Below are 25,916 nucleotides of genomic sequence, written 5' to 3'. Positions count from 1 at the left end.
CCCTCAGGACTGCTGCTTGGCCGTCCTGGTGTCCTCTGATCATGCCTGTCTCTTTTCAGTCTCGTATCGTACACCACTGCTGTCTTTGTAAAGGCACACACTTTCTATCGTTTCCTTCTTTATTCTTTTGTCAATATGGAGATAATAGAGAGTTTAATGCATGCTGATAAAGATCTATTTATTCGGGGCTGCTTTTTTCTAATGTGCAACAAGCATATATTTATCTTCCAAATACTTGTGGCCACAATTCGGTCTCGAGGGAGCCTCATACGGATAAGATCATAAGACCGACCATTAGTGTTTCCAGCGATGCGATGTCTGATTGTCCCTGCTTCCTGTACTCTCCCTGAATTCATCAGCCTCAGCAACTCCTGTACCGCCTGGGGAGTTAATTAATGCATCAGCCATTCATGTCCAATCCTCTTCTTTCCTCCTGTCCTTTACCACATTTTACCTACCGAGCAACAGAAAATCGCATCATACTGTGCAGACTGCAGAGTGCATATCTACTTGGATCTTTGCAGGGGCAGCAACTCACAACCAAATACACAAAAGTATGAATACAACATTGATACAACACCACGTGATACCAGGAGTTCATTCTTGGATACAGCATGCGTCAGCATTCATCCTCGAATCAACCAATCGATCAGTAATTCCGGTGTACAACCAAACAGTACACTGTCAAAGACAGAAGCATCCACTAGATATAAAAGCATTAGATTTTCCGACATGGTTACCAGAGTTCAGAGTACAATTATCAGGTTCAACATCATGGCGATGAATTACTATAAGACCGAAGGAAATACAACATCATAAGTAAAAACAGGTACACAAATGCGGGGTACATGGGCAAGGCAAGCCTAGCAGCTCTTTCCCTCGACTCAGACTTGCCTCCTACATTACAGAGTGGCAACACAAACAAGTAAACACCTTCACCCTCCTCTCCTACCTCCCGTTGACTAACCTCCTCACCAATGCCGTGTGCGGCCTCCTCCCAATGGCCATTTAATCTACGTGGCGTTTTGTGTAGTGATAAAATCAAATGTTAGGAATGCCTAAGAATTAAAAAGGTCAGAAGTCCGTCACACAGGCCGCTTGCCCTGGCAGTATTGTCCAAGTCATCAGCCAAAAATAAGATGACGTAGTAGAGCTTTAGATACCATCATGTGCTGGCACGTTGTCGTTAACCAAGTGGGACCTGATCATTCAGACATCCAGCTACCTATCTTCAATGTTCAGAGTTGCCCTCCTCCTATTTAGCAGTCTGTGCCACCATGTCTTCCTTGAGCTCCGTGATAACCTTAAGAAAGGTCCACTGGAGTTGCAGCAGGGTCCAGCTCATGGCAACCTTTTGGGGCATTGTTGCCTTCTTCACCGGTCAGAAGACGAGAAGGAACTCGATGCGAGAACCGGAACAGCTCTTCCTTCGGTATCCTCCTGACCTCCTTGGGATCCATGTGTCTGTGGAAGACAGCTTTGAATCCGGCAACCTTCAGCAATGGGATGACAGTCAGACCTTGCTCGGTGAAATCATCAATAACTTCTACTATCTCATACTTGTATATCACATCATCAGGCGTAAGCTCATTCCAATCAGGAGACCAGTTACGGTACAAGGCCCATGTATCCCCTTTCTGGGGAACAATCCTGATGATGCCACGGGGGCCTTTAGTCCAGCTCACTTTGTGTGAAAATATGTTGACCGTTTCGCTGACCTGATATCTCCCGACCCTGAAATCACCACATGTCTTCTGGAAACCAGAGGCAACCCAGTTTATAGGTGCCAGTTCAATATTTGACTTTGAGTTGAGAAAACTCATGCGGATCCGGAAAGGCCTCATTGAAAGAACTTTCTGAACCATTACATATAGGCGAGGCATGCCATCCTCACTGTCATATGTAGCCCATACTTGATCACTATCAAAAGCCTTCTCCATTCGATCTTTATCAAAATCATGGAAGTCAGGGTCTGGGACATCAATTGACACAGGTACACGGCGCTGCTCTGGATTCTTGTCATCAGTAGCAGGCACATGGATTTCCATGCTTCTTGAGTTGCATAGCTTGACTCCCTTGCCAGGTTTGTCAGAGAGGACACCATTGACCTTTATGTTGTTGTCACAAGGATATAGCTTTCCTTCAGATCCTCTTCTCTCTGCAAATCGTGAAGATGATGTGATGTTTAACTCCTGCAATTTTTCACAGACAGTTGCCTTGGCTTTCTCAAGAAGTAGACTTCGTGTATCAATCTGGGTAATCTCACCCAGAATATTTGCTCTTCTTCCACTCACTGCAGATCTAAACCTTTCCACTGAAGTACCATTGACCCGCCCCACATCAGTGAAAACAGCAGTTGGTTCTGTGCTTACGGCAACTGTTTCTTTGTTATCACCACCATAATCCACAGTAGTGTAAGCATCATAATTATGCCTTCTCCGCTTTGAGAAGCGACCACGCCTTGAAGCAGTTTTCTCATGGACATATGTGTTGCCGCTTTCAGAATAGTTGTAGCTGTAGCTCTCATCATGCTTCCTTCTCTGTTTCTCCAAGGCCTGTGTACTATAAGCATTAGTACCAGCTGCAGGTGTTGTCTTGGAGTACTGATTCCACTGGAAGCCTTGATTGTTGTAGGAATCATAAGTATTATCTTGCTGGTACCCCCCATGCCCTGTCCCAGGGATGCTAGAAGTCCTGCTCGTTGAGCCATATGAATGCTTGGTCGAATTGTGGTTCTGCTGCGGCTGCTGCTTGGTTGACCAGGAGAATGATGAACTGCTTCCATTGCAAGGGAACCCAGTCTCCAATGCCAAGAATGCATGATGGCAATTTGGGCACAGCAGGTTATGATTAAGATAAATTCTTAGGTACTCATACTGCATCCGGCAGCGGTTGCAAGATGTCCAGAATGTATCAACCCCAACAGGACGAGTAGTAGCCTCAGCTGCGGCTGCGGTGGCGGCGGCAGCAGCAGCTGCAGCAGCGGCATTCTTTCGAGCCCTCTTGTTTGCCTTCTTATCATAAGTATAGATGCCATTGGTTACGTTGACAACAGAATGGTTTCTTCGCTTCTCATCATAAACAACCTTCCTGCTAGTATCTGACAACACACTCCAAGCCTCAGAGATCAGTTTGAAGGCCTCCTCAGCACCAACTGACTTGTTCTTGTCTGGGTGCAGCAGCAAAGCTAGCTTCCTATATTGCTTCTTCACCTCCTCTTCATCTGCAAAGGCGCCTAAAGACAATATCCGATACCAGTCACTCTCTCCATCAATCTTGGACTCAGCTGCATGGTGAACTTCAAGCGTTGAGACCATCTGCAATATGCCTTCAAGTGTCGGGCAGAGATTCTGGGCCTTGAGTGCGTACTTCCGAGCACCCCTGATGTCACGGGCATGGAACTTGGTCTCAGCAACATTTTTGGCTTTCAGGGCCTCATCCATATTGTACTCCTCACTCATCTGTGCCTCTGGACTCGATTGGCCAACAAATTAACTTGAGCGGGAGCAGCGAAGCCCAAGATCAATAACTGGACAAGATTAAGTGTGCATCCAGATTAGAAATCTTCATTGCTTTGGCCTGCAGTCAAGAACATCCAGGTTAGAAATCTCAACGACAAAACATAAAAAAATGAAAGAACACTATGACGTAACAGTATATACTACAAAACATAGAGATCCACTGAAGTGAGAAACCAACGAGCATGCAAACAAGCACTGAAGAGTGAAGAGGTCCCAGAAAAGTAAGCTACCACGTTTGAAATAATCATTTCAGATCCAAAGCAAATTAGAAGTGAGCGCTTCACTTAATACTTATCGCTAGTTCTATCTCACGGAGAACTGACATTTAACTTCAGCTCGGACAGAGCATGTGCTCCCATCGAACCACTACGCGGAACTTCACTAAAATTCGAACCCCCGAGCATCCCCGCATTTCACCCTTGATCTGCAGCTGCTAAGTGAAGCAGATCAAGCAACTCCTCCAACAATACCCACAACAAAAATCGTGTCTTTCTATGCAAGTCAACAAATCACGAACCCCACCCGCAATAGCAAGTCAAAAAACCCAGCGAAAGGAACAAACCAAGCCCCTAGGAGTAGGAGGCACCTTGAAACCAGTTGACGAGTACCTCTCCCAAACCCCAGCTAGAAACGAGCCAAGAAACGCCTCGATCCGAGTGATCCACAGCCTCAGGAAGACAAGGAACTAACCCAACGGAGCCACGGGTTCCAGAAGCCACGAATCGGGGACTCCCGGCGAGGCCGGACCCAAACCCTAGGCGCCCGCCAGATCTGCCGCGGCCGGCCGCGGCCAGCGGCGAGACGCACCTCAACCAGAAGCTGACAGCGAGAGGGATCGACTGGGGACTCACCGGCGCAGGATCATCTCCGGGAGGCGCGCTAATTCGGGCGGACTGGAGGCCACGGGTGCCCCCGGAATTGCGAATTTTTTGGGCCCCCGAATTTTATTTCGGGGGAGGAGCAAGCTCGAAAAAACGAAGCTTTTTTAGTCAAAGCCTCCAAAATTTTGCAATACACAATGGCAATGTGCTGAGAAGGGTCATGTAGCTCTGCTGCAGCAGTAGGAGTAGAAAAAGAGTAGGTCAGGTCATGTGTGTCCTGTAAAAAGGGAAATAAATTATTCCATCTCTGTTTTTTGTTTGCTCCAAAAGTTTCGAACTTTGCCCCTATTCGATGCCCCAAATTAATTCCGGTAACAGTGCAGCCCCAAACAACGGGTTCAGCCCTAACTCAGGGGCTTTCTCGGGATTTCCGCCTTTTTTTCCTTTATCTCACAAAAATACTTTTGTATATATATAAAAGCAAAGAAGATGGTTGCCGAATTTATTTGGGGATTAAGCGACTGATTACTGTTTTAGCTGGAGATTTGACGCCAGCACAAGGGCACTCGATATGGGAAATGGCTCTAATGTCCTCCTGGCGGGCCCCACATCACTTCAGACATACAAAGGCACCCATGAGGTAATTTGCTTGTGTACAGCTATGTGATATACTAGTCATATACGCGTGTACGTAACACTTTATTAGGGGCTATTTGTGTAAAATCACAGCAGTTGGGTAACCTGGTGCTGGTGTTAGAACAATCAAATGCCAGGGACATATCAGGAATTTCCCATGCAATAATGCTTAGGGTTAAAATCACAACCACCAGCCACAAAAAGGTTCCTCTCACTCCTCTCTTAACCCTAATTTTTTCCTCCACGGAAGAAGATACCTTGTGTACATATGGCTGTGTGAGAACCCCTTTTTGCCAAGTGTGGGTCCCACTCTCCTTGTTACTAGTCTTTAAGCATTCCCTCTCTACATCATCACTCACCAGCACTTTTTTTTTCCTGTACTGGTATCTGAAGAAGGAATACAATACTAAAATAAACAGCACTAACACAAATATCTAGAGCAAGTACTAACACTGTTGACATTTCTTCTCTCACTGTAATAACAATTCACAGACAGAATGATCCTGAAACTGGTTCATACGTGATAATATGGATTATTTGTTTGAGCCTGCAAAGTAAAGAACATGAGCATTTGCCACATGAACTTGCAATAAACTACAGCCTTGAGCTGAAGCTGCACCCAGTTCCAGAAGGCAGCAGATGATATGGACGAACATAAGGGTAGCCTGCCCTGAAGATCTCCAGGTCCTTAGAGTCTGTAATAGAACGCTAAACGAGATCACGCTTCAGAAGTAGCTGGACACAATAGAACCTATAATGGAACTGCTGGTGAGGACTGTAATGATGTGCTGTTGCTGTTATGGACCTGCAGCAGCAAGATACTCTTGTTGCCCCTTAGGGATGAACTTGAAGAGTTGGAGCTGGAATTGCTAATGAGAGCTACTCACCCAATGACCAAAAGGTGAAAAGTGCTCAAGAAAAATGTAGGAGATGATTCAGAGATGCGGGTGACCAGGTGTAGAGAAATAGAACTGAGCAAGTAGGTCCTTCTCATCCTGTTCAAACATTTCAGTTGTTGGCCAATTAGCAGCCAGAGGCTGAGTCTTAATATTACAGTGTACAGCTGTGGAACTAGTTTAGATTCTAAATAGCCAGTGTTGATCCTTCAGCTGAATGGGAAGACCACACAGATCTCATAAGAAAATAAGATCACTTAGGTAAATGTTACATTCAGAAGCTCAGGAAGAAAAAGGGATAGGGATCATCATTTTTCAGTCAGAGCAAATGCCAAGCAGTGGGTGTTTCGGAGGTTACTGTAGCACTTCTGCAAAGACCATGATGTTCATCAGCAGCTAGTAACGGCAATATGTATAAGAACAGAGATATGCCTAGTATTGCAAAATGCACTGGAACTTATAATCCATTGTGTGTTCCAGCTTCAGAATGGAAACAGTTCAGAGGAACTGTACATACCTGGTAAGTTTGGAGCTCCGATAACACAATTCGACAAGAGTGGAAGCACTCCGTGGTCCAAGTTGATGCTCAATGTAACAATCCTGATTCTTGTCTCTTCAGGTCGTTGTTCCCAAGTACAGTTTATATAGAACCGAGCATACAGGAAAGCTATGCAGGAAGCAAGAATTACTGGTAACAAGTTGATACATCGCAAAAGAAAACATCAAAATAACAACTAGAGCTTCTAGATTTGACAGAATCATAGAAGATTCTATTATGCACATAAAAGAAAATTACAGTAGAGCCAGAGCTGAATGGACATGTACGTCTTAGTACAAAGCCTTTATTACAGAATTCATGGTCCAAGCTTGAACTACAGCCTGGCTATCCAGACACATGAGGCGTGTAAATTTATTTGGGAACAGCAGTTCGTGTGGTAAAACCTCTGAAATGATTAGAGAATATACAGGCAAACTTTAATTTTGTGTGTATATGACACATATATGCAAAATTTATGGTACATGGAACAACAAGAGGAAATGACATATCCTATCCATGGAAGTTTCATGTGCGGTTTGAACTATAGAGGTGAGTATAAACCCTTTTGGTTCTGTAAACAACCATCAGGCTTAAGCCAGCTCCAACAACACAGAACGCTGACATAATCAGTGAGCTGACAAAAAAGCAGATAGCTCCTTCACACTTCAGCGGTCCATCTGCAAGAAAACCCATGTTGTGAAGCAATCTTGGAGATGTCAATGCTGTTATCTGATGGCGCTGTGCTTGTTTCTCAGCTTCATAGTCATACAAATTACTAGCAATAAGGCCTGAGAAGATGAGTGACCCTGTGGGGTTTGCTACTGTGAGGAAGTTGTACATTGCACCGAAGTGTTTTACGCCAAAAAGTTCAGAGACAGCAGCTGGCACAATAGCCCAATGAGCTCCATATCCGAGTCCAACCAGGAAGGTTCCGATGTACATAGTTCCAGGCCAAGCCATTGCAAAGAGGAAATGCCCAACAGGCATCAGGATCTGAGCAATTACCAGCGCTATGTGCCTTGGGTATGTGTGTTCCCTGATTAGAAGAACATCAAATCAAGATATTAACAGTTCTGAAACTTGATATGCACAAAGGAATAATTCAAGCTTTATCAAACCTAAACAATAGTTACAAGGTGAACAAATTAACTGAAAGTAGAAGAATTGCAATTTACTAGTTGCATGCACCGACCAGTTCAATGCAAAAGCTAGCTGATGGGGAAAGACGGACAATTCATTCATACTTCCAAGTTAAAACAAAAATAATACCCGCTGTGGATTAAATCTCTAATGTTAACATACTGATATCCAGAATAACTGAATCGAAGTAAAGCACATCAGCCTAGACTTGACAAAATAGAAAAAGCTTTTCGTATTGGTGAAAAAATTATGATGCCAAACAACAATAGCAGACCCTTTTTCCAATTACAAACAGTGGTGGATAGGTCAGTGTCAATACCTGACAATAATCTCAGAGAAGTAGCCACCTCCAACACGACCAAGGAAATTCCATATGCTCATCAATGACACAAAAATATGCGCATCTTTGAACCCAACAGCCTGGCTCATCTGACCCAGATTGTCGATCACTGTCAGACCTGATCCTGATCCAAGTAGGAGCGACCACCAAATAAGCCAAAAATCAGCCTTCACCAATGCCTGCATCAGGGTGAAGTTTTCCCCTCGGCGGGGTCGCCTCCGGATTCTAACCCCACCCCTTGCTGCAGCTTGCACTAACTTGGTCTGCAACTCTGTGATCCTCTTTCTCCTTTCAGATGGAGGTAATGAATCAATGTCCTTAGGCTTCTCCTCTTCCACCTCACTTAAAAAGACCTCTAGTTGATCCTCTTTCTCTTGTGAAGTGCTTGTCTCTCCTTTTGATGGTTCAGAAAGGAGAGCCTCTTCAATTGGATGTTGTGTTTTGGACAATAGTGTCAAGGTCACAGGGATCACGATTGGTAAAACAAGAAGTATGAGTAGAACCACAGTGAGAAAATTAACCACATTGTCACTCAGTTGCATGAAATCTTGGACTAGCATGACGCCGACAAGATATGAGGCGAGGAGCAAGCAGATAGTGTAGATGAACAAGAAGCTGTTCTTGTCGGATGGACGCACCTGGCGGTGACCTCCAACGGGCCTAATAATAAACATCAGGCCAATGGCAACCAATGATGGACCGACTGCAACCATGAATACAAGTGTTGCATGGTCGGGTGTGTGCATTACTGCATACAGTTGTGTCAAGATTGCAGTGCTAAGGCCTGCAAATCCTTTCATAATACCCACTATTGGACCTCTGCTCTTGGGGAAGTTTTGGATGCATATAACAAGTGCAGTTGTGTTGAAGAATGTCTCGCCATTGGTCCCAACATAGATAATAACACACATCTGAATAAACAACAGTGAAACATTACAATTAGCCGCAGAAAATAAAGCCATATAACTACACAGTTTCATAATATTTGCTAGCAGAGAGTAGAAAACTCCACACGTTCTCCACATAGTTTGGTATGCGTGTGCCATGTTCTCCACATAAGTTGGTATGCAGATAGCAACGGGATTAGTCTGTCAATTGTAATTTGAGAAGCCCATGCTGCTATATACTGCAAACCTGAACACATACAATGCAAAAGTGGATAGATTTACAGATCTAAGATGATGGTAAAATATGAACAAAAAATGCAACTACAGCAAAATGACTGCATTGCATCATTCCCATTTGCCAACCAACACAATGTTAGGTTGAGGAAGTATGGCTAGACTATTTTGACAACCAAGCAGGAGAAGGAAGGAACGAGGGAGAGTTTCTGCTACAACAGAAACATAGAAACAGCCTACTTCTGAATTAAAAAAAAAAAAACTCCACGGCACAATTTCTTGATGAATAACAACTTGAAATTGAGAAAAGGTAGCAACCCATTACTGTCGATATAAAATTTCTCAATTCATAATAGTTACGCAACTGTTTAAAATTACAAAACGCTGTGCACATGGCCCAACATTAGTGACAACGACAACCTAAATATGGACACTAAAAACGAATATACCCTCAGCAGTACACTCATGTGATTTGATTGGTCAATTTCAGAAGTAAACTAAATGTGCTTAGAAAAGTCATCATTGCACTTGATCTGATCTACGATCCACTCGTTCGTCAGCTCGTTCAGTCCAGCTGTTAATTTTAATCATCAGGTCACATCTTAGGCCCACCTACTTGGCAATTCCATAAACAAATGAGCAGTTCACAGCACAAATAGAAACAGATCGAGTTTTGTCACTGGGGAACAGAACAATTTGACAGCCAACAAGTTGACTACTTGTGCTGTAATTTGATAGTAACTCCTGTAATCTTCAGATTTCATGACCAAGAGCAGTTATTTCCTCATAAACAAAAAGGCCAATCCGAACCGTTCTACTGTTCGCAACACGAACAACCATTGAACGGAGCAAAGGATTCCCATCCCATAATAAAAAAGGAAAAAAGCAAAAGACGAACTCACCATCCAGAGGGGCAGCGCCGGCGCCTGCCTGGTGACGATGAGCCAGAGCCAGCCGTAGCCGAGGAAGTTCTGCGCGGAGCCGATGAGCAGCATCGCCCACGACGGCAGCACGGCCGAGAGCGAGCCGGCGAGGAAGCCGACGCAGTCGCCGAGGTCCTTGGCGACGCCGAGCGCAGCCACCTGGCGCTGGTTGTAGCCCAGCGCGGCCTTGATGACCGGCGAGATGCTGCCGAAGAGGTACCCGATGCCGGCCATGGACTGCAGCCACATTGCGGCGACGAACACCAGCCACCGGTTCGTGGAGAAGGCCCGCAGCCTGTCCCCGAGCGTCCCCATCGGACTGGCCACGGAATCACCAGCAAGCAAAAGATGGGATTTTGGTGCTGGAATTTAGGGGTCAGGCTTTGATCCTAGAGCTTGATAAGCACCAGCGAGATTGCCAAATGGACGAAAACGTCGCGGATTTGGAGCCGAGAAAAGGAGGCAGCTTTGGGCCCAGTTCACCTAAAATCCAAACTTTGACACTATACAAAAAGAAAATTTCTCATCACATCAAATTTGTGGTACATACATAGAGTACTAAATATTGATGAAATCAAAAACTAATTGCACAATTTAATTATACTTTACGAGATAAACGTTTTGAGCCTAATTAATCATCGTTTGAACAATGGTTACCAAATACCAACGCAGTGCTACAGTGATTACTGTGGCTACAGTGTCTACGCCGGCACCGATTTCGCCCGCAACTAAGGGTGCGTTTAGATAAAAAAATTTTGGATTTTGGCTCACTGTAGCATTTCGTTTGTATTTGGTAATTAGTGTCTAATTATGAACTAATTAGGTTCAAAAGTTTCGTCTCGCGATTTCTCGACCAACTGTGTAATTAGTTTTTTTTTCTGTCTACATTTATCCATACATGTGCCACAAGATTCGATGTGACAGTTACTATGCAAAATTTTTTGGCAACAAAACAGGGACTAAACGAGGCCTTGATTGCGGGAAGCAAGGAATACACACTGCTGCAGCCTGCGGAAAGTGCTCAATGCTGTCCCAACAGACTTCCACCCAAAATAGAAGACCTGTTGCTTCTTTAGATAGCGTTAAAGGCCCTGTTCATTTGGTTATGAGTTACGGGAGAAAAATATTATTTATTTATTGAAAAAATATGAGTTATAAGTTAAATGAATATTCGTTGAAAAAATATAACTTATAAATTAAATAAATAGGATGAAACAATTCAATACTTATTTTGATATTATCTGACAATAAAACCTTAAAAGACAATCCTCTCTGTAAATAAATCCTCTCGAGAGGATATTTAAATTTAGCTTACGTCTGCTAGGGTCTTCTGACCGTAGGTATCGTGCGCAATAGGTCAGAGACAGCCGCGTCCGCAGTGGCACTGGCGACTTCGCCAGCCTGACGTGGCAGCAGAAAGAATAGAAAAATAAAACAAATGAATGGAGGTGAAGTGGCCCTGAGATAGCAGAGACGGTAGAATCTTTGAAAACTGTGCGAGACTGGTGAGGAGCCAAGCGCTAGCGATTCGTTTTTCAACACACTCTCTCCTCCACGTAAGATTCTGAGCACCAAATATCTATGACAAAACGTCTCGTTGGGACGCCCTGAGCGAGCAATGCTAATTGGTGCGTGTTTAGTTCACGAATTTTGAGAATTTGACTATCGTAGTATTTTTGTTTTTATTTAGCAATTAGTGTTTAATTATGGACTAATTAGGTTCAAAACATTTGTCTTGCAATTTCCAACCAAACTGTGCAATTAGTTTTTTTCGTCTATATTTAATACTCCATGCACGTATCGCAAGATTCGATGTAATGGCTACTGTAGCACTTTTTTGAAAACTTTTTAGGAACTAAACAAGCAGTTGGACTGCTTTAGCGCAAAACGAGGAAGGATTAATCCGCTGGAAAAGAGTGGCTTCTGATTATGAAATGCAAAGAGTCGGCGCAGAGATGATGTGGATCAGAAAGGGGAGAGCTTTACCGGCTTAACGCCAGAACCGGTTTCCGAAATTACGCAAAAGGAAGCCAGTTCGTTTCGATCGTGAATTATTACTGCTGCTGATTGGTGTCAAAAAAAAATTACTAGTGTCTAACTTATAATCCATGATCGTTTACGATCAAATGAACCGGTTGAAAGCAACCAGCGATAGGAATAGGACACCCCCTGCTGAACAAACGGGACTGCTAATGATGAGCGATGAGAGCTGGGGGGTGCAGGTGCTGGTCTCGGTCCACGGCTCCACGCGACGCTCTGAATGGACAAGAGATATATACAATGCTGAGTGTTGATAGAACCCGTCCGTTTTCACTCTCATGAACTCATCGCAACCGTTCCGGTTCACTTTCAACGTGAATAACGAGCTGTTTTATAGCCCCTCCTTTTAGATTCTCGAGGGCACTGGCACAATGTTTGCATCCATAAGGGCATCTTCCAAGAGTACGCCAAATTCTTGCTTTCCTCATCCATATTTTTTTACAAAAAAAAAGAAAACCCCATTTTAAAAAGTATCTCTTATCTCTTCTCTACTTTGGCACTCGACACGGCCGTCATCGTGCGTAAAAATCGTGCACCTTCGGCACACTTCTTTCCCCGCGCGGTCTCCTTCCGCGCTACGTTGTCCTCCGCCGCGTGCATGTGCGTCCGAGCTACATCTCTAAACGCCAAGTACGACCCGCCTTGCGTTCACTCTCTACGCACACACCTCCGCTGGGTATGGGTAGGCCATGGCGGTGTCTTGCGACGAACCCTCGGGGTCTCGCGCCTGGCCTCGGGGTCAATCGATTAGGAACTTCTGAAGGCAGTCATCGCGTGGCTTCCTTATCAATTGGAATTCTTTTCCTCGATTGGATCGAGTCTTCTCGCTGTGGCCGCCTGGTGCTAAAAAGATATGGAGCCGTCGCAGCCCCGGACGAAGCAAAAGTGCATGCGGATGAGTCCCGCGCCGACGCCAGGCTCACGTGCGATACTACGGCAGATGGCGTTGCGCACGATCTCCTCGGCCTGTGAGCACGAGTGCAGTAAACCGACCTCCAGACTCCAGTTTCCCCAGCGGCGAGGCGTGTGCCAGTGAGGGGACGACGAGCGCCTGCTTGCTTGCGTGCCGGCTGCTGGTTGCCTGGTTGCTACCCGCCGACTGGGAACTGCTGGGGATCGGCACGAGCATGGAAGTAGGCGGCGGCGAAGCGTACCGATGTCGTGCGAACAAAGCAACTGCCACAGGAAAAAAAGTTCTTGTGCGACTAAATTTTAATTTTTAGATTAGAAGTGAATCATTAGGTTAGGTACTCTCTATTCGGCTGTCATTATAAGTCGGCTATATTTTTCTCTCCCAACAAATCAGTCGTACAAATTAGCATAAACGGCTTATAGATCAGCCGAACAGAGCCTTGAAGATGATCTAATTTATTCATCCCAATCTTTTATTAGGAGTTGAAAAACACCATGCTTTGGGAAAGAAAATATAAGATACTCTTAGAAATGCTCTTAGTACTAAAAATAGCGGTCATTAGCTAGCTAGTTTTTAGCGGGGCTGTTTAGATCTAATGCTAATAGGAGGTTGGATAGTGAGTTAAAGACGCAAATGAACTATTAGCACATATTAGCATATTTAAACCTACTAATGAATCTAATAGTTAGCAACCCTCCAGCTAATAATTAGCATGTTTATTGATAAGTCTGTTTGAATTTACTAATACTAATTTTAGCTGCTAATTTTTAACGTTAATGGTTACAAACAAGTCCTAATTGTCCTTCGATCTAACCTACGTGATATATGCCGGTCGTTTTAGATTTTTTTAGCATCACTTATAACAGTTATTATATTACACCTTACATTGAAATCACGTGTAGCCCCTTTCATCGTAATAACATCAACGAGGACACGACGCTGGAAGTATCACATGGCTTGTACGTTCATGAATTATTGAGACAAATATCTACTGAAAAAATATTGCATGATTTGTGCAGTACCTTTTGAGCCACTATCAACAAATAAAACAGGTCCGCCCTTAAGGTCATACTGCAACATACACATTGAGCATGGCCTAACATTACTGGATTATCACATGATGGTCAAACCCTCTCTAAGACGATGATGTGATTCTTGAAGACTTTTGTTTGCTAATGCAAATGTTGCCGAGTACTCCCTCCATTCCAAATTATAAGTCATTCCAAAATGTTGAAAAGTCGAAGCATCTCAAATTTGACCAAAATTATACGATAAGATAATAACATTTATGATGTCAACTAAGTACCATTAGATTTTTTATTAATTATATTTTCGTAGTATACCTATTTGATGTCACAAATCTTTGTAATTCTCTCAATAATTTTGGTCACACTTGAGATGTTTTGACTCTCCAAGATTCTTAGAATGACTTATAATTTAGGATGGAGGGAATACCTTTTTACTTGTGGTCTTAGGAAAGCCTAACATTGACGCTAAAGTTGATCAGCACATGATAGGGGCTAGATCCCCCGAGGCCACATATGACCTAGATACGCAGCAGAGCAAGGTCTAAACAATGAGGCCGACCCATAGGTCGACGATGATGATAAGGTGCTCCTTCTTCACTTGAAAAACCCACGAACACCTTCCGAGAAGACTTGTCGGGGAGACGCACAGCAAAGGTGCCCTAGGATCGGCAAGGTCACTTAGAACACCAACAAATCTTGTAGATAGATATACTCGACAACAGGGGCCGAGGTTGGAAGAGCTTCAGCTAGAAGATAAAAAGGAGGCAGATTGATTCTAACGATTGGATAGATGGGTCTCTCAATCGCCTGTGATCCTCTCATACTGAAAGGATCGAAATGCCTATATGGGGTGAATAGATGTTTCCTAACATTCACAAACTTTTGCAGTGGATTAAATCACGGGTATCGAAATTTCTGGTCCCAAGCGAAATTAGTGGACTTGTCCAAAATTACGGTGAGGACCGAATTTTCGAATTCCGGAGAGTAGTGAACTAAATAATTATGAATTGAAATGCTCAAATATTAAATCGAGTTCACCACACAAGTAGAGTAGGAGTACTAAGTGAATCCACGCCTTTTGCTTGGTCCTCCACCTTCACATAATATATATCTAGCCACCACAACAAATAATGCAATCACAAATTACAAGTACACGGAGACAATGATTTATCCTGAGGTTCGGTCACACCACAAAGTTGTGCTTACGTCCTCGTTGTTGAGGCGTGTAGGATCTCTGGTTAGCCTAGAGGGGGGTGAATAGGCCTGTCAAAACAAACACTCAAACTTTTACCAAATTCACCCTACAACACTGCTGCTCTAGAGGGCGGCACTGCCGGACCAGAACAGCGGCACTGCCGCATCTGTAGACAACTTCGAGTCACAGTTCAAAATCAGTGAACAGAAACTTAGATCGGAGAAATTTCTCAGCCTACTGCAGGTATGATAGTCATAGATCCAAAGCTAGAAGTTATAGGAACACCGCACACAAGTAGATTGACTAGAAACCCTAGAAATCACCTCAACCAACAATATGAAATATAAGTAATGTAAATTAAGATCAAGTGACACAATAATTTATCACGTGGTTCGGCTCGCCACCAAGGCTTTCTTACCTCCATGTTGTTGAGGTTAGCCACTAAGGCTTAGGGCTTTCTAACCCTTCCTCGTTCTCAAGTCAAGAGACTTAACTCTTGAGGTGAGGGGTGAGTTTACTAGCTTCAAGAGATGGTTATAAATCTCCCGGGGCTACCACACAAGTTGCTAAGCTCCACGGGCGACGCTCTAGCCAGCTAGGAGCTAAGCTTCAAGAGTAACAAACACAACCGCCGGCCAAAACGTGACCCAAGTGATCTTTTGAGTTGAGGAATCAATGGAGCTACTCTCTAATCGAGTTTTGAACCCTTTTCTCTCAAGCATTGATGGGAAAATCAATGGATTTGCTTGAGAGCTTAAGGTCACTAATGGAGGGAGAGAAAGAGAGAGAGAGGCCCCTTTCTATTTTGGATGAGCTAGAGTAAGGAAGAAGAGGCAGAGAGTCGTTGAAGAGGAAGAGGAAGGGTATAAATACCCCTAGCCCCCAACGGTCACTTAAGTCACAGTAGTGCCACGGCTCAAGTGCGGCAGTGCCACACCACGTAAGACAACAAGGGTAAGAGTGAAGTGTAGACTGTCTTGGCTGTGAATCTGAGGATGCATGTGTATGTTTGAGCAGTTGGTAGCATATATTAGCTTAAGCATTGTGTCTCCCTTTATAGTATGGCTTTTCCTATACTCAAATTCAAAATATAAAAGAATTTAAACCTCCTTTGAGTTTGAAGCCATCTACATTTGTAATTGGGGGCTCCTCTGTTTCGTGTAGAATCCTCGAACATGAATTCCCTGCTTGTCATCTCGATAAATCTCATTAGTTCTCTAATTGCGTGGTCGTTGTCACCAAAACCCACAATTAGGGCTTGATTGCACTTTCAATCTCTCCTATTTTTGGTGATTGATGACAACCCAATTAGAGCTTACAAAAGATATAAAATAAATACTGAGATTTTCGAGCCATGGGTGTAGAGCCTCCCCCTAAGTATGTGAATAGAGAATTGAATTCTCAAATTGGCATAAGAAGTCAAGATTCACATTTTAGTGAAAGTGATGGGGCTCCCCCAACATCCATGGTCCTGTGGGGTGCTACATACTATGTCAGGTATGTAAAACGTGATGCAAATGATAGTTTATGCACAACATGGTTTACTGTTGCAGCTCGGTGCGGCACTACCGCACTTGCTTGTAATAGTACAGATCAGAACAGACACCACACAACATGTGATACATATAAAGATATATGTTCTAGCACAATTGTATCACAAGTGACAGTATAGATTAATATATGTCCATATCCCACACATATATAAAGTACTTAAGTAGCATTATTACATAATTAGAGTTTCTAATGGACTCTCAAACTCTCACCTAACAAAGACTACTCTAAACGGATATGAACATGACTCTAGCTACAACAACCTCTTCTCCATGGCGTCGAAAAAGTTATTGACCCCTCTAATTTCTCCCCCTTTGGCATAAAGCGCCAAAAAGAGAAGAAAAGAAGAAAGACCAACACTCACTCCTCATCCTCTTGGATGGTGTCCCATCGACATCATCCCCACTAGCAGCTCCACTAGCACCTGCAACATCCTCCTCTCCACCATCATCATTGTCAGAGGAGGAGGAAGAAGAAGACACCACCGCCCTTCCTTGGTGATGGGTGGTATAAGTGTGACGCTCACTGTCTGGTGCTCCTCCTCATGGACTACAAGGTGGATCTCAAACTGGTGTGTGGATCAAGCTCTGGCTGCTCCTACTCCTCCTCCAAATTTGTGTCAGATAGGCTAGGGAGGTTATCAAACCTCGGCAGTGACTAAACTAGAGAAAGAGGTGACAGCCCTGCATGCTCTCTAGCCTCCCAGTTGGCTTCACGGTTCTCTAATCGGTTCTGATATGCGGTCCTCGCTACATAGGTGCATGTGGTGAAGATGGCCTTGATCCACTTTCCAAATTTCTCCATCTTCTTTTCCCTTGCGAGGCCTAGATCGGGATGACTCAGGCACGTCCTCAACTAATGAAGAGTGTCTCACTGCCTTGCTAGCACCTGCCCCTTAGGTCTTCTCAATTTTGTTGATGGTGTGAAGACTATCTTTCTCAAATCTATAGCCAGAGATCCCTCTCAATCATAAACATGAGATAGGGGGCATAGGGTATCCCCTTTCTCCCATCCTCCATGGTGTTCCTTAGCTCATGCCACATGAAGTAAGAGACATTAAATCTATCACCTCTAGGAGCAAATCTAGCAAGCATATTCCTCACATATCCATTAAGATCAGAAGCTGCTCTATCCTTGGGATTGATAGTGTGCCTAATCAAATTGTTTAGAATGTAATAATAGCTCTTCAGGCCACTGACCTTCCCATCTACACTTCTCCTATCAATCCACATATATGGAATGTCATGGATCTTAGCTCTAGCCTCATCATGAATGTAAGTGAAGCCTCGCTCCTCCTCTCCAAAACCAAGGATCCGGCTAAAAGTCATAAAATCAACTCTATAATACCGTCCCCCAGTCATCCAGTGAATCTCATTAGTGTAGATACTATAGAAGAAAGTGGCATGGAACTAGGCTAACACTTCCTCATTCTAATTATATCTAAAGCTCATAATATTAGTGAGGCCAAATAACTCACAAGCCTTGATCACCTTATTGAATTTTGGCTCATTCTTTGCCTTCATCTCCTCCCAATCAACATACTTCATCTTGACAACATTGGATTTCTTAGAGTTGAAGTTCACAGATGCATAGAAGTTGGAATGAAACTCATTCCAAAACCTATAGTCAAACCTCATAATACTCTCTAATGTAGCTCCTGTCAAACTCCTCAATATGAGGTGGAGTATCTGGGTAAGCACCTGGAGGAATAGTGTGGCAACCCTCTCTAAGTTCTCCTCATCCTAGATCATCTGATCTCTCTGCCCCTGTCTCTGGCAACATCTCTACCTGTTGCACTGCTACTGCCCCTTGTGGTCCTACCATGACCATGACGAGGGCTCTACTTATCATGAGGCTCTATCATCTTCCTCTTCCTCCTCTAGTCATCATCACCTCTGGAGGCCATCTACGCAAAAATATAGACCAAAATGAGAAACTATACAAATAGAGAGTATGAGTTACCCTATAAAGCAAGTTAAGTAATTAAGAAGAGTCAACATGCAAGCGAGAGAAGCAACTAATGAAGTACTATCCCCAGATGTGCGGCACTGCTGCACCAGCTGTTTTACCATGGCTGCACTTTGCATCTTCTTGTCTACTGAACTTACTTCATAATTTAACTCCTAGCCCACTATACAGTCTCAGAAAGCATATGCATGTCTATGTCATCGATTCATCTAGATATGATTAAGAGAAAGCCTAGTAATCATGAATCTTAGCATTAGATGCTGAGTGAAATAGATAAAGTGAGTCAACCATCGAACTAGGAGTGTAGCATTGACATCTTTGCCATAGAGGTGCAGCACTACCGCACTAAGTGTGCGGCACTACCACAGCAGTCAGTTTGGTTACAAAGTTGAATCACAATTTCTACTTCAATCAATCCTCAATACACCATCCAAACTACTAGATATCTTTCAATCAACCATCCAAGACAACTAGAATCGACACATTGCATAGATCGGGAAGGATTTAGGGTTTCACCTTGGTTTTTGTGGATTGAGGAGGAAATAGATGAATCGGCTCCATCCATGAGTTAGGGCTACTACTGATGATGATGTAGAAGAACAGCAGCAGGCCATGGCAACACCAGAGGTGGTAGCATGGCTGGACAGAGCTACGGCGACGCGGCTGCTTATGGCGTGCGAGAGGAGAGGCGGCGGCTGCTGGGTGAAGTGAGGGAAGAGAGGGTTACCTGGGGGCCAGATAGAAGGGATGGGCCCCCACAGTAACTTGCTATTTTGGGCCGAATTTCAATTGAAACTCAAAGTGCGGCACTGCCGCTCGCCATGTTCAGCACTGCTGTAGTGCAGCACTACTGTAGGGTAGGTGCGACACAACCGCACTCCCTAGTATAGCAAATTTAGCTACTAACTAAATACCTCTATATATATAGGATATTGGCACATATCTCAAGCACACTATGATCTGCAATAAATAATCAATACAAACAGTGATCGTAATGCACTTGTTTCTTATGATAAAACATTTTAAGCACAATATTTATATTTTTGCAATTTATTTCTCCTATCCATGCTAGTTCATCAATCAAGGTGTGCTATAGTTTAAACCATGTTACAAGAATTAAGTATATTTAGCTCACTACACAAAGCACAAAACCTTGACTCATCAAGAGGCTTAGTGAAGATATAGGCTAGTTGCTTTTCGGTGCTCACATGGTGAATTTCATTATCTCCTTTGGCTTCATGGTCTCTCAAGAAATGATGTCGGATGTCTTTGTGCTTAGTTCTTGAGTGGCTTACGGGATTGCTGGCTAACTTTATGGCATTTTTGTTGTCACACAAGAGTGGGATTTTTGTAAAGTGGCATCCAAAATCTTGAAGGGTTTGCCTCATCTAAAATAGTTGAGCACAACATGCACCGGCTGCAACATACTTGGCCTCGGTGGTGGAAAAGGCTACACAATTTTGCTTTTTAGAACTCCAAGATACTAGGGACCATCCAAGGAATTGACTTGTCCCCGAAGTGCTTTTTTATCTACTTTGCAACCGATGTAATCGGAATCCGAATATCCAAGTAGATCAAACCTAGGGCCCTTAGAATACCACAAGCCAAGGTTAGGAGTGTGTACTAAATATCTCAAGATTCTCTTAACGGCCACTAAATGACACTCTTTCAGGTTAGCTTGAAATCAAGCACACATGCACACACTAAGCATAATATCGGACCTAGATACGCATAAATAAAGTTGAGAGCTGATCATGGAGCGATATACTTTAGTATCCATGGCTTTCCCTTCATCATTGAGATCTAGATGTCCATTTGTTGGCATGGGAGTTTTGATAGGCTTGGCATTCACCACGTCAAGCTTCTTGAGCATATCATGGGTGTACTTCGTTTGGCTAATAAAAGTTCCATCCTTCACTTGCTTGATTTAAAATCTAAGGAAGAACTTCAATTCACCCATCATGGACATCTCAAATCTCTTGGTCATGGTCCTACTAAATTCCTCACAAAAAGAATGATTAGTACTACCAAATATTATGTCATCGATATATATTTGGCACACAAATATATCTTTGCTAACTTTGTGAGTGAAAAGGGTAGGACCGTCTTTGCCTATTTTAAAGCCTTGTTTAAGCAAGAATTCTTTAAGGCATTCATACCATGCTCTTGGTGCTTGCTTAAGCCCATAGAATGCCTTTTGGAGTTTGTAGACATGGTTGGGAAACTTGTGATCTTCAAAGCCCGGTGGTTGCTCAACATAGACTAGTTTTTGAATAGGGCCATTGAGAAATTCACTCTTCACATCCATTTGATATAGCTTAAAGTTGTGATGAGTGGCATAGGCTAGAAGCATTCAAATTGCTTCAAGTCTTGCCACCAGTGCATATTTTCTTCAAAGTCCAAGCCCTCTACTTGAGTGAAACCTTGAGCAACCAACCTTGCCTTGTTCCTTATCACCACTCTATTCTCATCTTGCTTGTTGCGGAAGACCCACTTGGTGCTAATGACATTGGTATTGGGTCGTTCCACCAAAGTCCACACTTGGTTTCTTTTGAAGTTATTGAACTCTTCTTGCATGGCCATCACCCAATCTAGGTCTCCAAGTGCTTGTTCTACCTTAATAGGCTCCAAAGAGGAAACAAATGAGTAATATTGACAAAAGTTTGCTAAATGTGAATGAGTTGTTATCCCCTTTTGAAGACTTCCAAGGATATTATCAATGGGATGATCCTGTTGTATTGTTTGCCTTAGCCTTGGATGCTCAATGGCCTCTTATTCATCTTCTAGATCTTCATCATCATCTTGCTCAAATATGGGTTGTAGGTTTTGTCCATGAGCTAGAGTCGAATCAGCTGCTGCTGACTGTGTAGGTGCGGCACTGTCGTGCTTTGGAGTTGTAGCAGGTGTTTGCTGCAGTATAGCATCAGGTACGTCAGCGAAAAATTGGTGCATCAGCAACTTGAGGAACCTCCACTTTAGTGGCTTTATCTTCTTGTGGTCTAATATCACCAATTACCAATTGCTTGATTGCTTCACATGGTGGATCCTCCTTTCCTACAACACTTGAATCAACTTGCTCTACTTGAGAGCCATTAGATTTATCAAATGTCACGTCTACTGCAATCTCAACTCTCTCAGAGGCAGTGTTCACCTAAACGGCCACTAAATGGTAAACAGTGGTAAATTGTTTTGTTTATGGGGTAAACAAAAATTAAACGGTTGACCATTTAAACGATCAAAAAATGAGAAAAACGGTCTAAACGGCCTAAATAGAATGGAGATAAACAGTATTAAACGGGCTAAACAGCTATTTAAACGGTTGTTTAGACGAACATGAGGTAAATCTAGTTCAGTTTTGTATGGATAAATTTGTATACTTAAGTTTATTATATTTATAAATGTGTACACTTGATATGTTACATGCATAAATATCTATATTTGGTTCTTTTCACATGCATAAATATATATACGTACCAAAATAATTGATTTTTACTCGGATAAATATGTATAAATTCTAGAATACTTGATTTTTCACATGCACATATATAATTATATATATATTTGTTTAAAAGTAAAAAACCGTTTAGACCGTTTAACTTTGTTTAAACACCGTGTAAATAGCCTAAACGCTAAACGAAGAGCGACTGTGTAAAGACCGTTTACCGTTTAGGAAAACATTGCTTGGAGGTTTTGTTGAAGACAAGGTAGACATGCTCATTTGATCCATAACCATGAAACACTTACAAACTTAGAGATTTTAGGTTTCTTGTTAAGTATGAAACACTTGCACCCAAACACTCTAAAGTAGGACACCTTAGGCTTGTTACCGATTAGAAGCTCATATGAAGTTTTCTTCAACTTCTTGTGTAGGTAGAGGCGGTTGATGGCATGGCAAGCGGTGTTGACGGTGTCACACCAAAAGATGTCCGACGTCTTGTACTCATCTAGCATTGTTCTTGCCATGTCAATGAGTGTACGGTTCTTTCTCTCTACTACACCATTTTGTTGAGAGGTGTATGGAGTTGAAAACTCATGCTTGATGCCCTCTTCATCAAGAAACTCCTCAACTAGAGTATTCTTAAATTCGGTCCCATTGTCACTTCTCACTTTCTTGATGGGAAGACCGAACTCCTTTTGAGTTCTTCTAACAAATATCTTCACCTTCTCTTGAAATTGGCACTTGTCATGCAAGAAAAATATCCAAGTGAAATGGGAATAGTCATCAACAATAATAAGACCATATTGTTACCCCCGATACTTAGGTAGGCGATCGGTCTAAAGAGATCCATATATATTAGCTCCAATGGTTGCTTGGTGGTCATGATGCTCTTTGGTGGGTGAGGTGCTCCAACTTGCTTTTTGGCTTGATAAGCGCTACAAATCCTATCTTTCTCAAAGTGAACATTTGTTAGTCCAAGGATGTGTTCATCTTTTAGAAGTTTAGGCCAATTTCCTCACCCCAACATGGGCTAGTCGGTGATGCCAAAGCCAACTCATGCTAGATTTTGCCACTAAACAAGTCTCAAGCTTAGCTTTACTTTTGTTGAAATCAACTAAGTAAAGCTTGTTCTTTAATTGGCCCATAAAGACAATAGAGAAATCCTCCATTCTAAAGACTTCCACACCCTTATCTGAAAAGAGACAATTGTAGCCCATCTCACACAATTGAGAAACAGACAACAAATTGTAACTCAATGAATCAACATGTAATACATTTGTAATTGAATGCTCAAGGGTTATAGCAACTTTATCGAGACCAATCACATCCCCCTTTGAATTGTCTCCAAAGACAATATTTTCATTTGAGTGCGTCATCAGGGGAATATGATGAGAACATACTTCTTTCTCCGGTCATATGATTTGTACATCCACTATCAAGCACCCAACTTGATCTACCGGAGGAGTATGCCTATAAAACAAGTTTAGTTGCTAGATTTAGGTCTCTAATTTGAGTTGGGGCCTTGCATGTTAGTCACAAGAATCTTAGGAACCCAAATAGAAGTATTCCTATATATGTTGGTTTCCTTTCCAACACATTTTGCAACCACTTTCCCACTGCTATTGTTCCTCAAAACAAGCATGATGTCAAGCTTTATCGAGGTATATAAGTCTTCGATTGATAGGCATACTTATTCTTGGTGGCCTACACTAATTTTTTAGGCTTCTAGAAAACCTATTTCTCCTGGTACACCTTCTTCTTAGGGCTTAGTTTGATCAGGAGGAGAATTGGTAGCCTTCCCATTTTTGAGGGGCGCGGCACTGCCGCCCTTCACTGTGGCACTGCCGCTTGGGGACGCTGTACTACCACGGTCTGTGTAGGCTATTCTGTACCAATTTTGCCCTTCCTCTCAAACTACACACACTCATAGCCATTCACTATCCTTCTTCCATTTGTCTTGGCTCCTTTTGTGTGTCCAAGCCCATCCTTGATTGACGGATGCCTTTCTTGCTTGGATTGTGGCCCTTTTGATTCATCATTCTTCTTGTCATTGGATTGGGTCTCACCCATCCACCCTTTTCCAATGATTTCATTGAGCCTAGTAATCTCCTTTCTTATAGCCTCCATGTTTGCAAGGTTAGTGGAATAGGCATTCAAATCAAGATTAAAATATTCTCTAAAGCCTTGACTAGTGGAGGGAGTAGAGGTTTTCTTTTGCCTTAGGGAGATGTGAGTTGCTATCCCAAAGAATGCCATATTACATCTCAAGTTCTTTGTGCTTTTCATCCAAGTCATAATACTTTTTTCTTGAGAGCTTTATTTGCTTTCTTTGTAATATCATGGTCCTCTTGCTCTTTGGACAAAGCCTTACGCAAGGATTCCACCTCACTTCTCTCTAATGCAAGAGCTTCTTTGCTAGCAATGTAGAGATCCTCTTGTTGGACAAGAGTCTCTTCTCTAGATTCTAGCTCAGCTTGGACACTCTCTAAATCCTCCATTAGCTTAGTGATGAATAATTTGGTCTTTCCATCCAAATTTTTAGTTATCATGTTTATTTCTTCATCACTAGATTCATCATCACTAGAGCTATCACTAATATCACTACTAGAGATATCACTAGGAGGTGGAGGAGATTTGGCATTCGATTTGGATTTTACCTTCTCACCCTTTGCCAAGAGACAAATGTGAGGGGAGTAGTAGCCATCATCGGACATGTTGTTGAAGATCCTTAGTGTAGGGGATGACTTGTGAATAGCAATGGTTACAACCTTCTCATCCTCCTCACTTGTGCTCTCTCTAGTTGAGTCCCATTCATACCCAATATGAGCCTCTCCCATGTATTTCTTCCTCTTTCTTTGGTCGGCCTTCTCGTCTTTCTTGTCCTTTTTGTATTTGTTGTCCTTGATCTCATATGGACACTTGGCAATAAAGTGATCGGTGCTTCCATAATTATAGCATGTCCTCTTTTTCTTGTTTGGAAAGCTTCTCTTCACTACCTTGTAGCCTTGCTTCTTTAGACCCATGTGAGCAACATCATCAATCTTCTCATATTGATCATCATCATTTTCACTTTCACTTGAAGATGATGTGGTCTCTACTCTTTCTTGAACTTGCTTGCTTGCTTGGGGCTTGCTAGTTGAAGCTTGTTGGTTGATCTTGGACTTGCTTGTAGAGCCTTACTTCCTTGATTTGTTGGCCTTGAGAGCTACATCTTTGATCTTGATGCCCTCTAACTTTGCTTGCAATTCTCCAAGTTTTTTCCTCTCATTTGCTTATTCTCTTTGCATGTCAAAGGTCAAGATCCTCCCAAGTACATCATTTGGTGTGAAGTACTCAAACTTCTTGTCGGTGCAGAAAGTGACCAACATGTAAATATTTGTAGTTTTGTCGTACGTTATGATCGGAGGTGGCCTAGCACTCAATGACACATGGTTTATACTGGTTCAGGCAATGTGCCCTATGTCCAGTTTGAGTCCATCGATGATTTTATTCCTGAGCCTAGGTGGTCGAAGTCTGTAGTGGGGTTACAAACGAGAAGGAGAAAGATAGGGTGTACGAGAGGTCCAGTCGGAAGGGCTAAGAGCGATAGGAGCTCCGCTATGGGCTAAGTGTTCAAGCATGTGCCAAAGGTCCAAACCTGGTAGTTCTGTGATTGTGAGCTAGTGAACTTGATTGATCTGGATTAACTTGTCTTGATTTGAATCAACTAGGGTCTATTGGGAGAGAGTGCATCTCCTTTTATAGATGAAGGGATGGCCTTACAAGTGAGGGGGAGAGAGTACGAATGCTTCTAAGCCTTGTTGCCCACGCCGATGGGTATAGGATGATGGTAGGCGCCCACAACAC

The 25,916-nt window shown here is 42.9% G+C and overlaps 1 protein-coding gene and 1 pseudogene across 1 annotated transcript; both read right to left on the bottom strand.

Moving 5' to 3' along the window:
- Positions 1–689: 689 nt before the first annotated feature.
- LOC136496821 (uncharacterized) lies at positions 690–4,583 on the bottom strand (annotated as a pseudogene).
- A 733-nt stretch (positions 4,584–5,316) lies between these two features.
- On the bottom strand, positions 5,317–10,402 carry LOC136496639 (protein NUCLEAR FUSION DEFECTIVE 4-like). The gene is made up of 4 exons (XM_066492369.1): positions 9,916–10,402; positions 7,872–8,803; positions 6,392–7,448; positions 5,317–6,242 (listed from the first exon to the last, which is right to left on the bottom strand). Exons 1-3 carry the CDS (start codon positions 10,249–10,251, stop codon positions 6,938–6,940), a joined length of 1,779 nt encoding a protein of 592 aa, XP_066348466.1. The 5' UTR covers positions 10,252–10,402; the 3' UTR covers positions 5,317–6,242; positions 6,392–6,937.
- Between the last annotated feature and the right edge of the window lie 15,514 nt (positions 10,403–25,916).

This window comes from Miscanthus floridulus, chromosome 12 (genome assembly GCF_019320115.1).
Source record: "Miscanthus floridulus cultivar M001 chromosome 12, ASM1932011v1, whole genome shotgun sequence".
In the NCBI taxonomy this organism is placed as follows: domain Eukaryota; kingdom Viridiplantae; phylum Streptophyta; class Magnoliopsida; order Poales; family Poaceae; genus Miscanthus; species Miscanthus floridulus.
The sequence above is the reverse complement of the archived record's forward strand: the minus strand, read 5'-3'. Positions and strand labels throughout refer to the sequence as shown.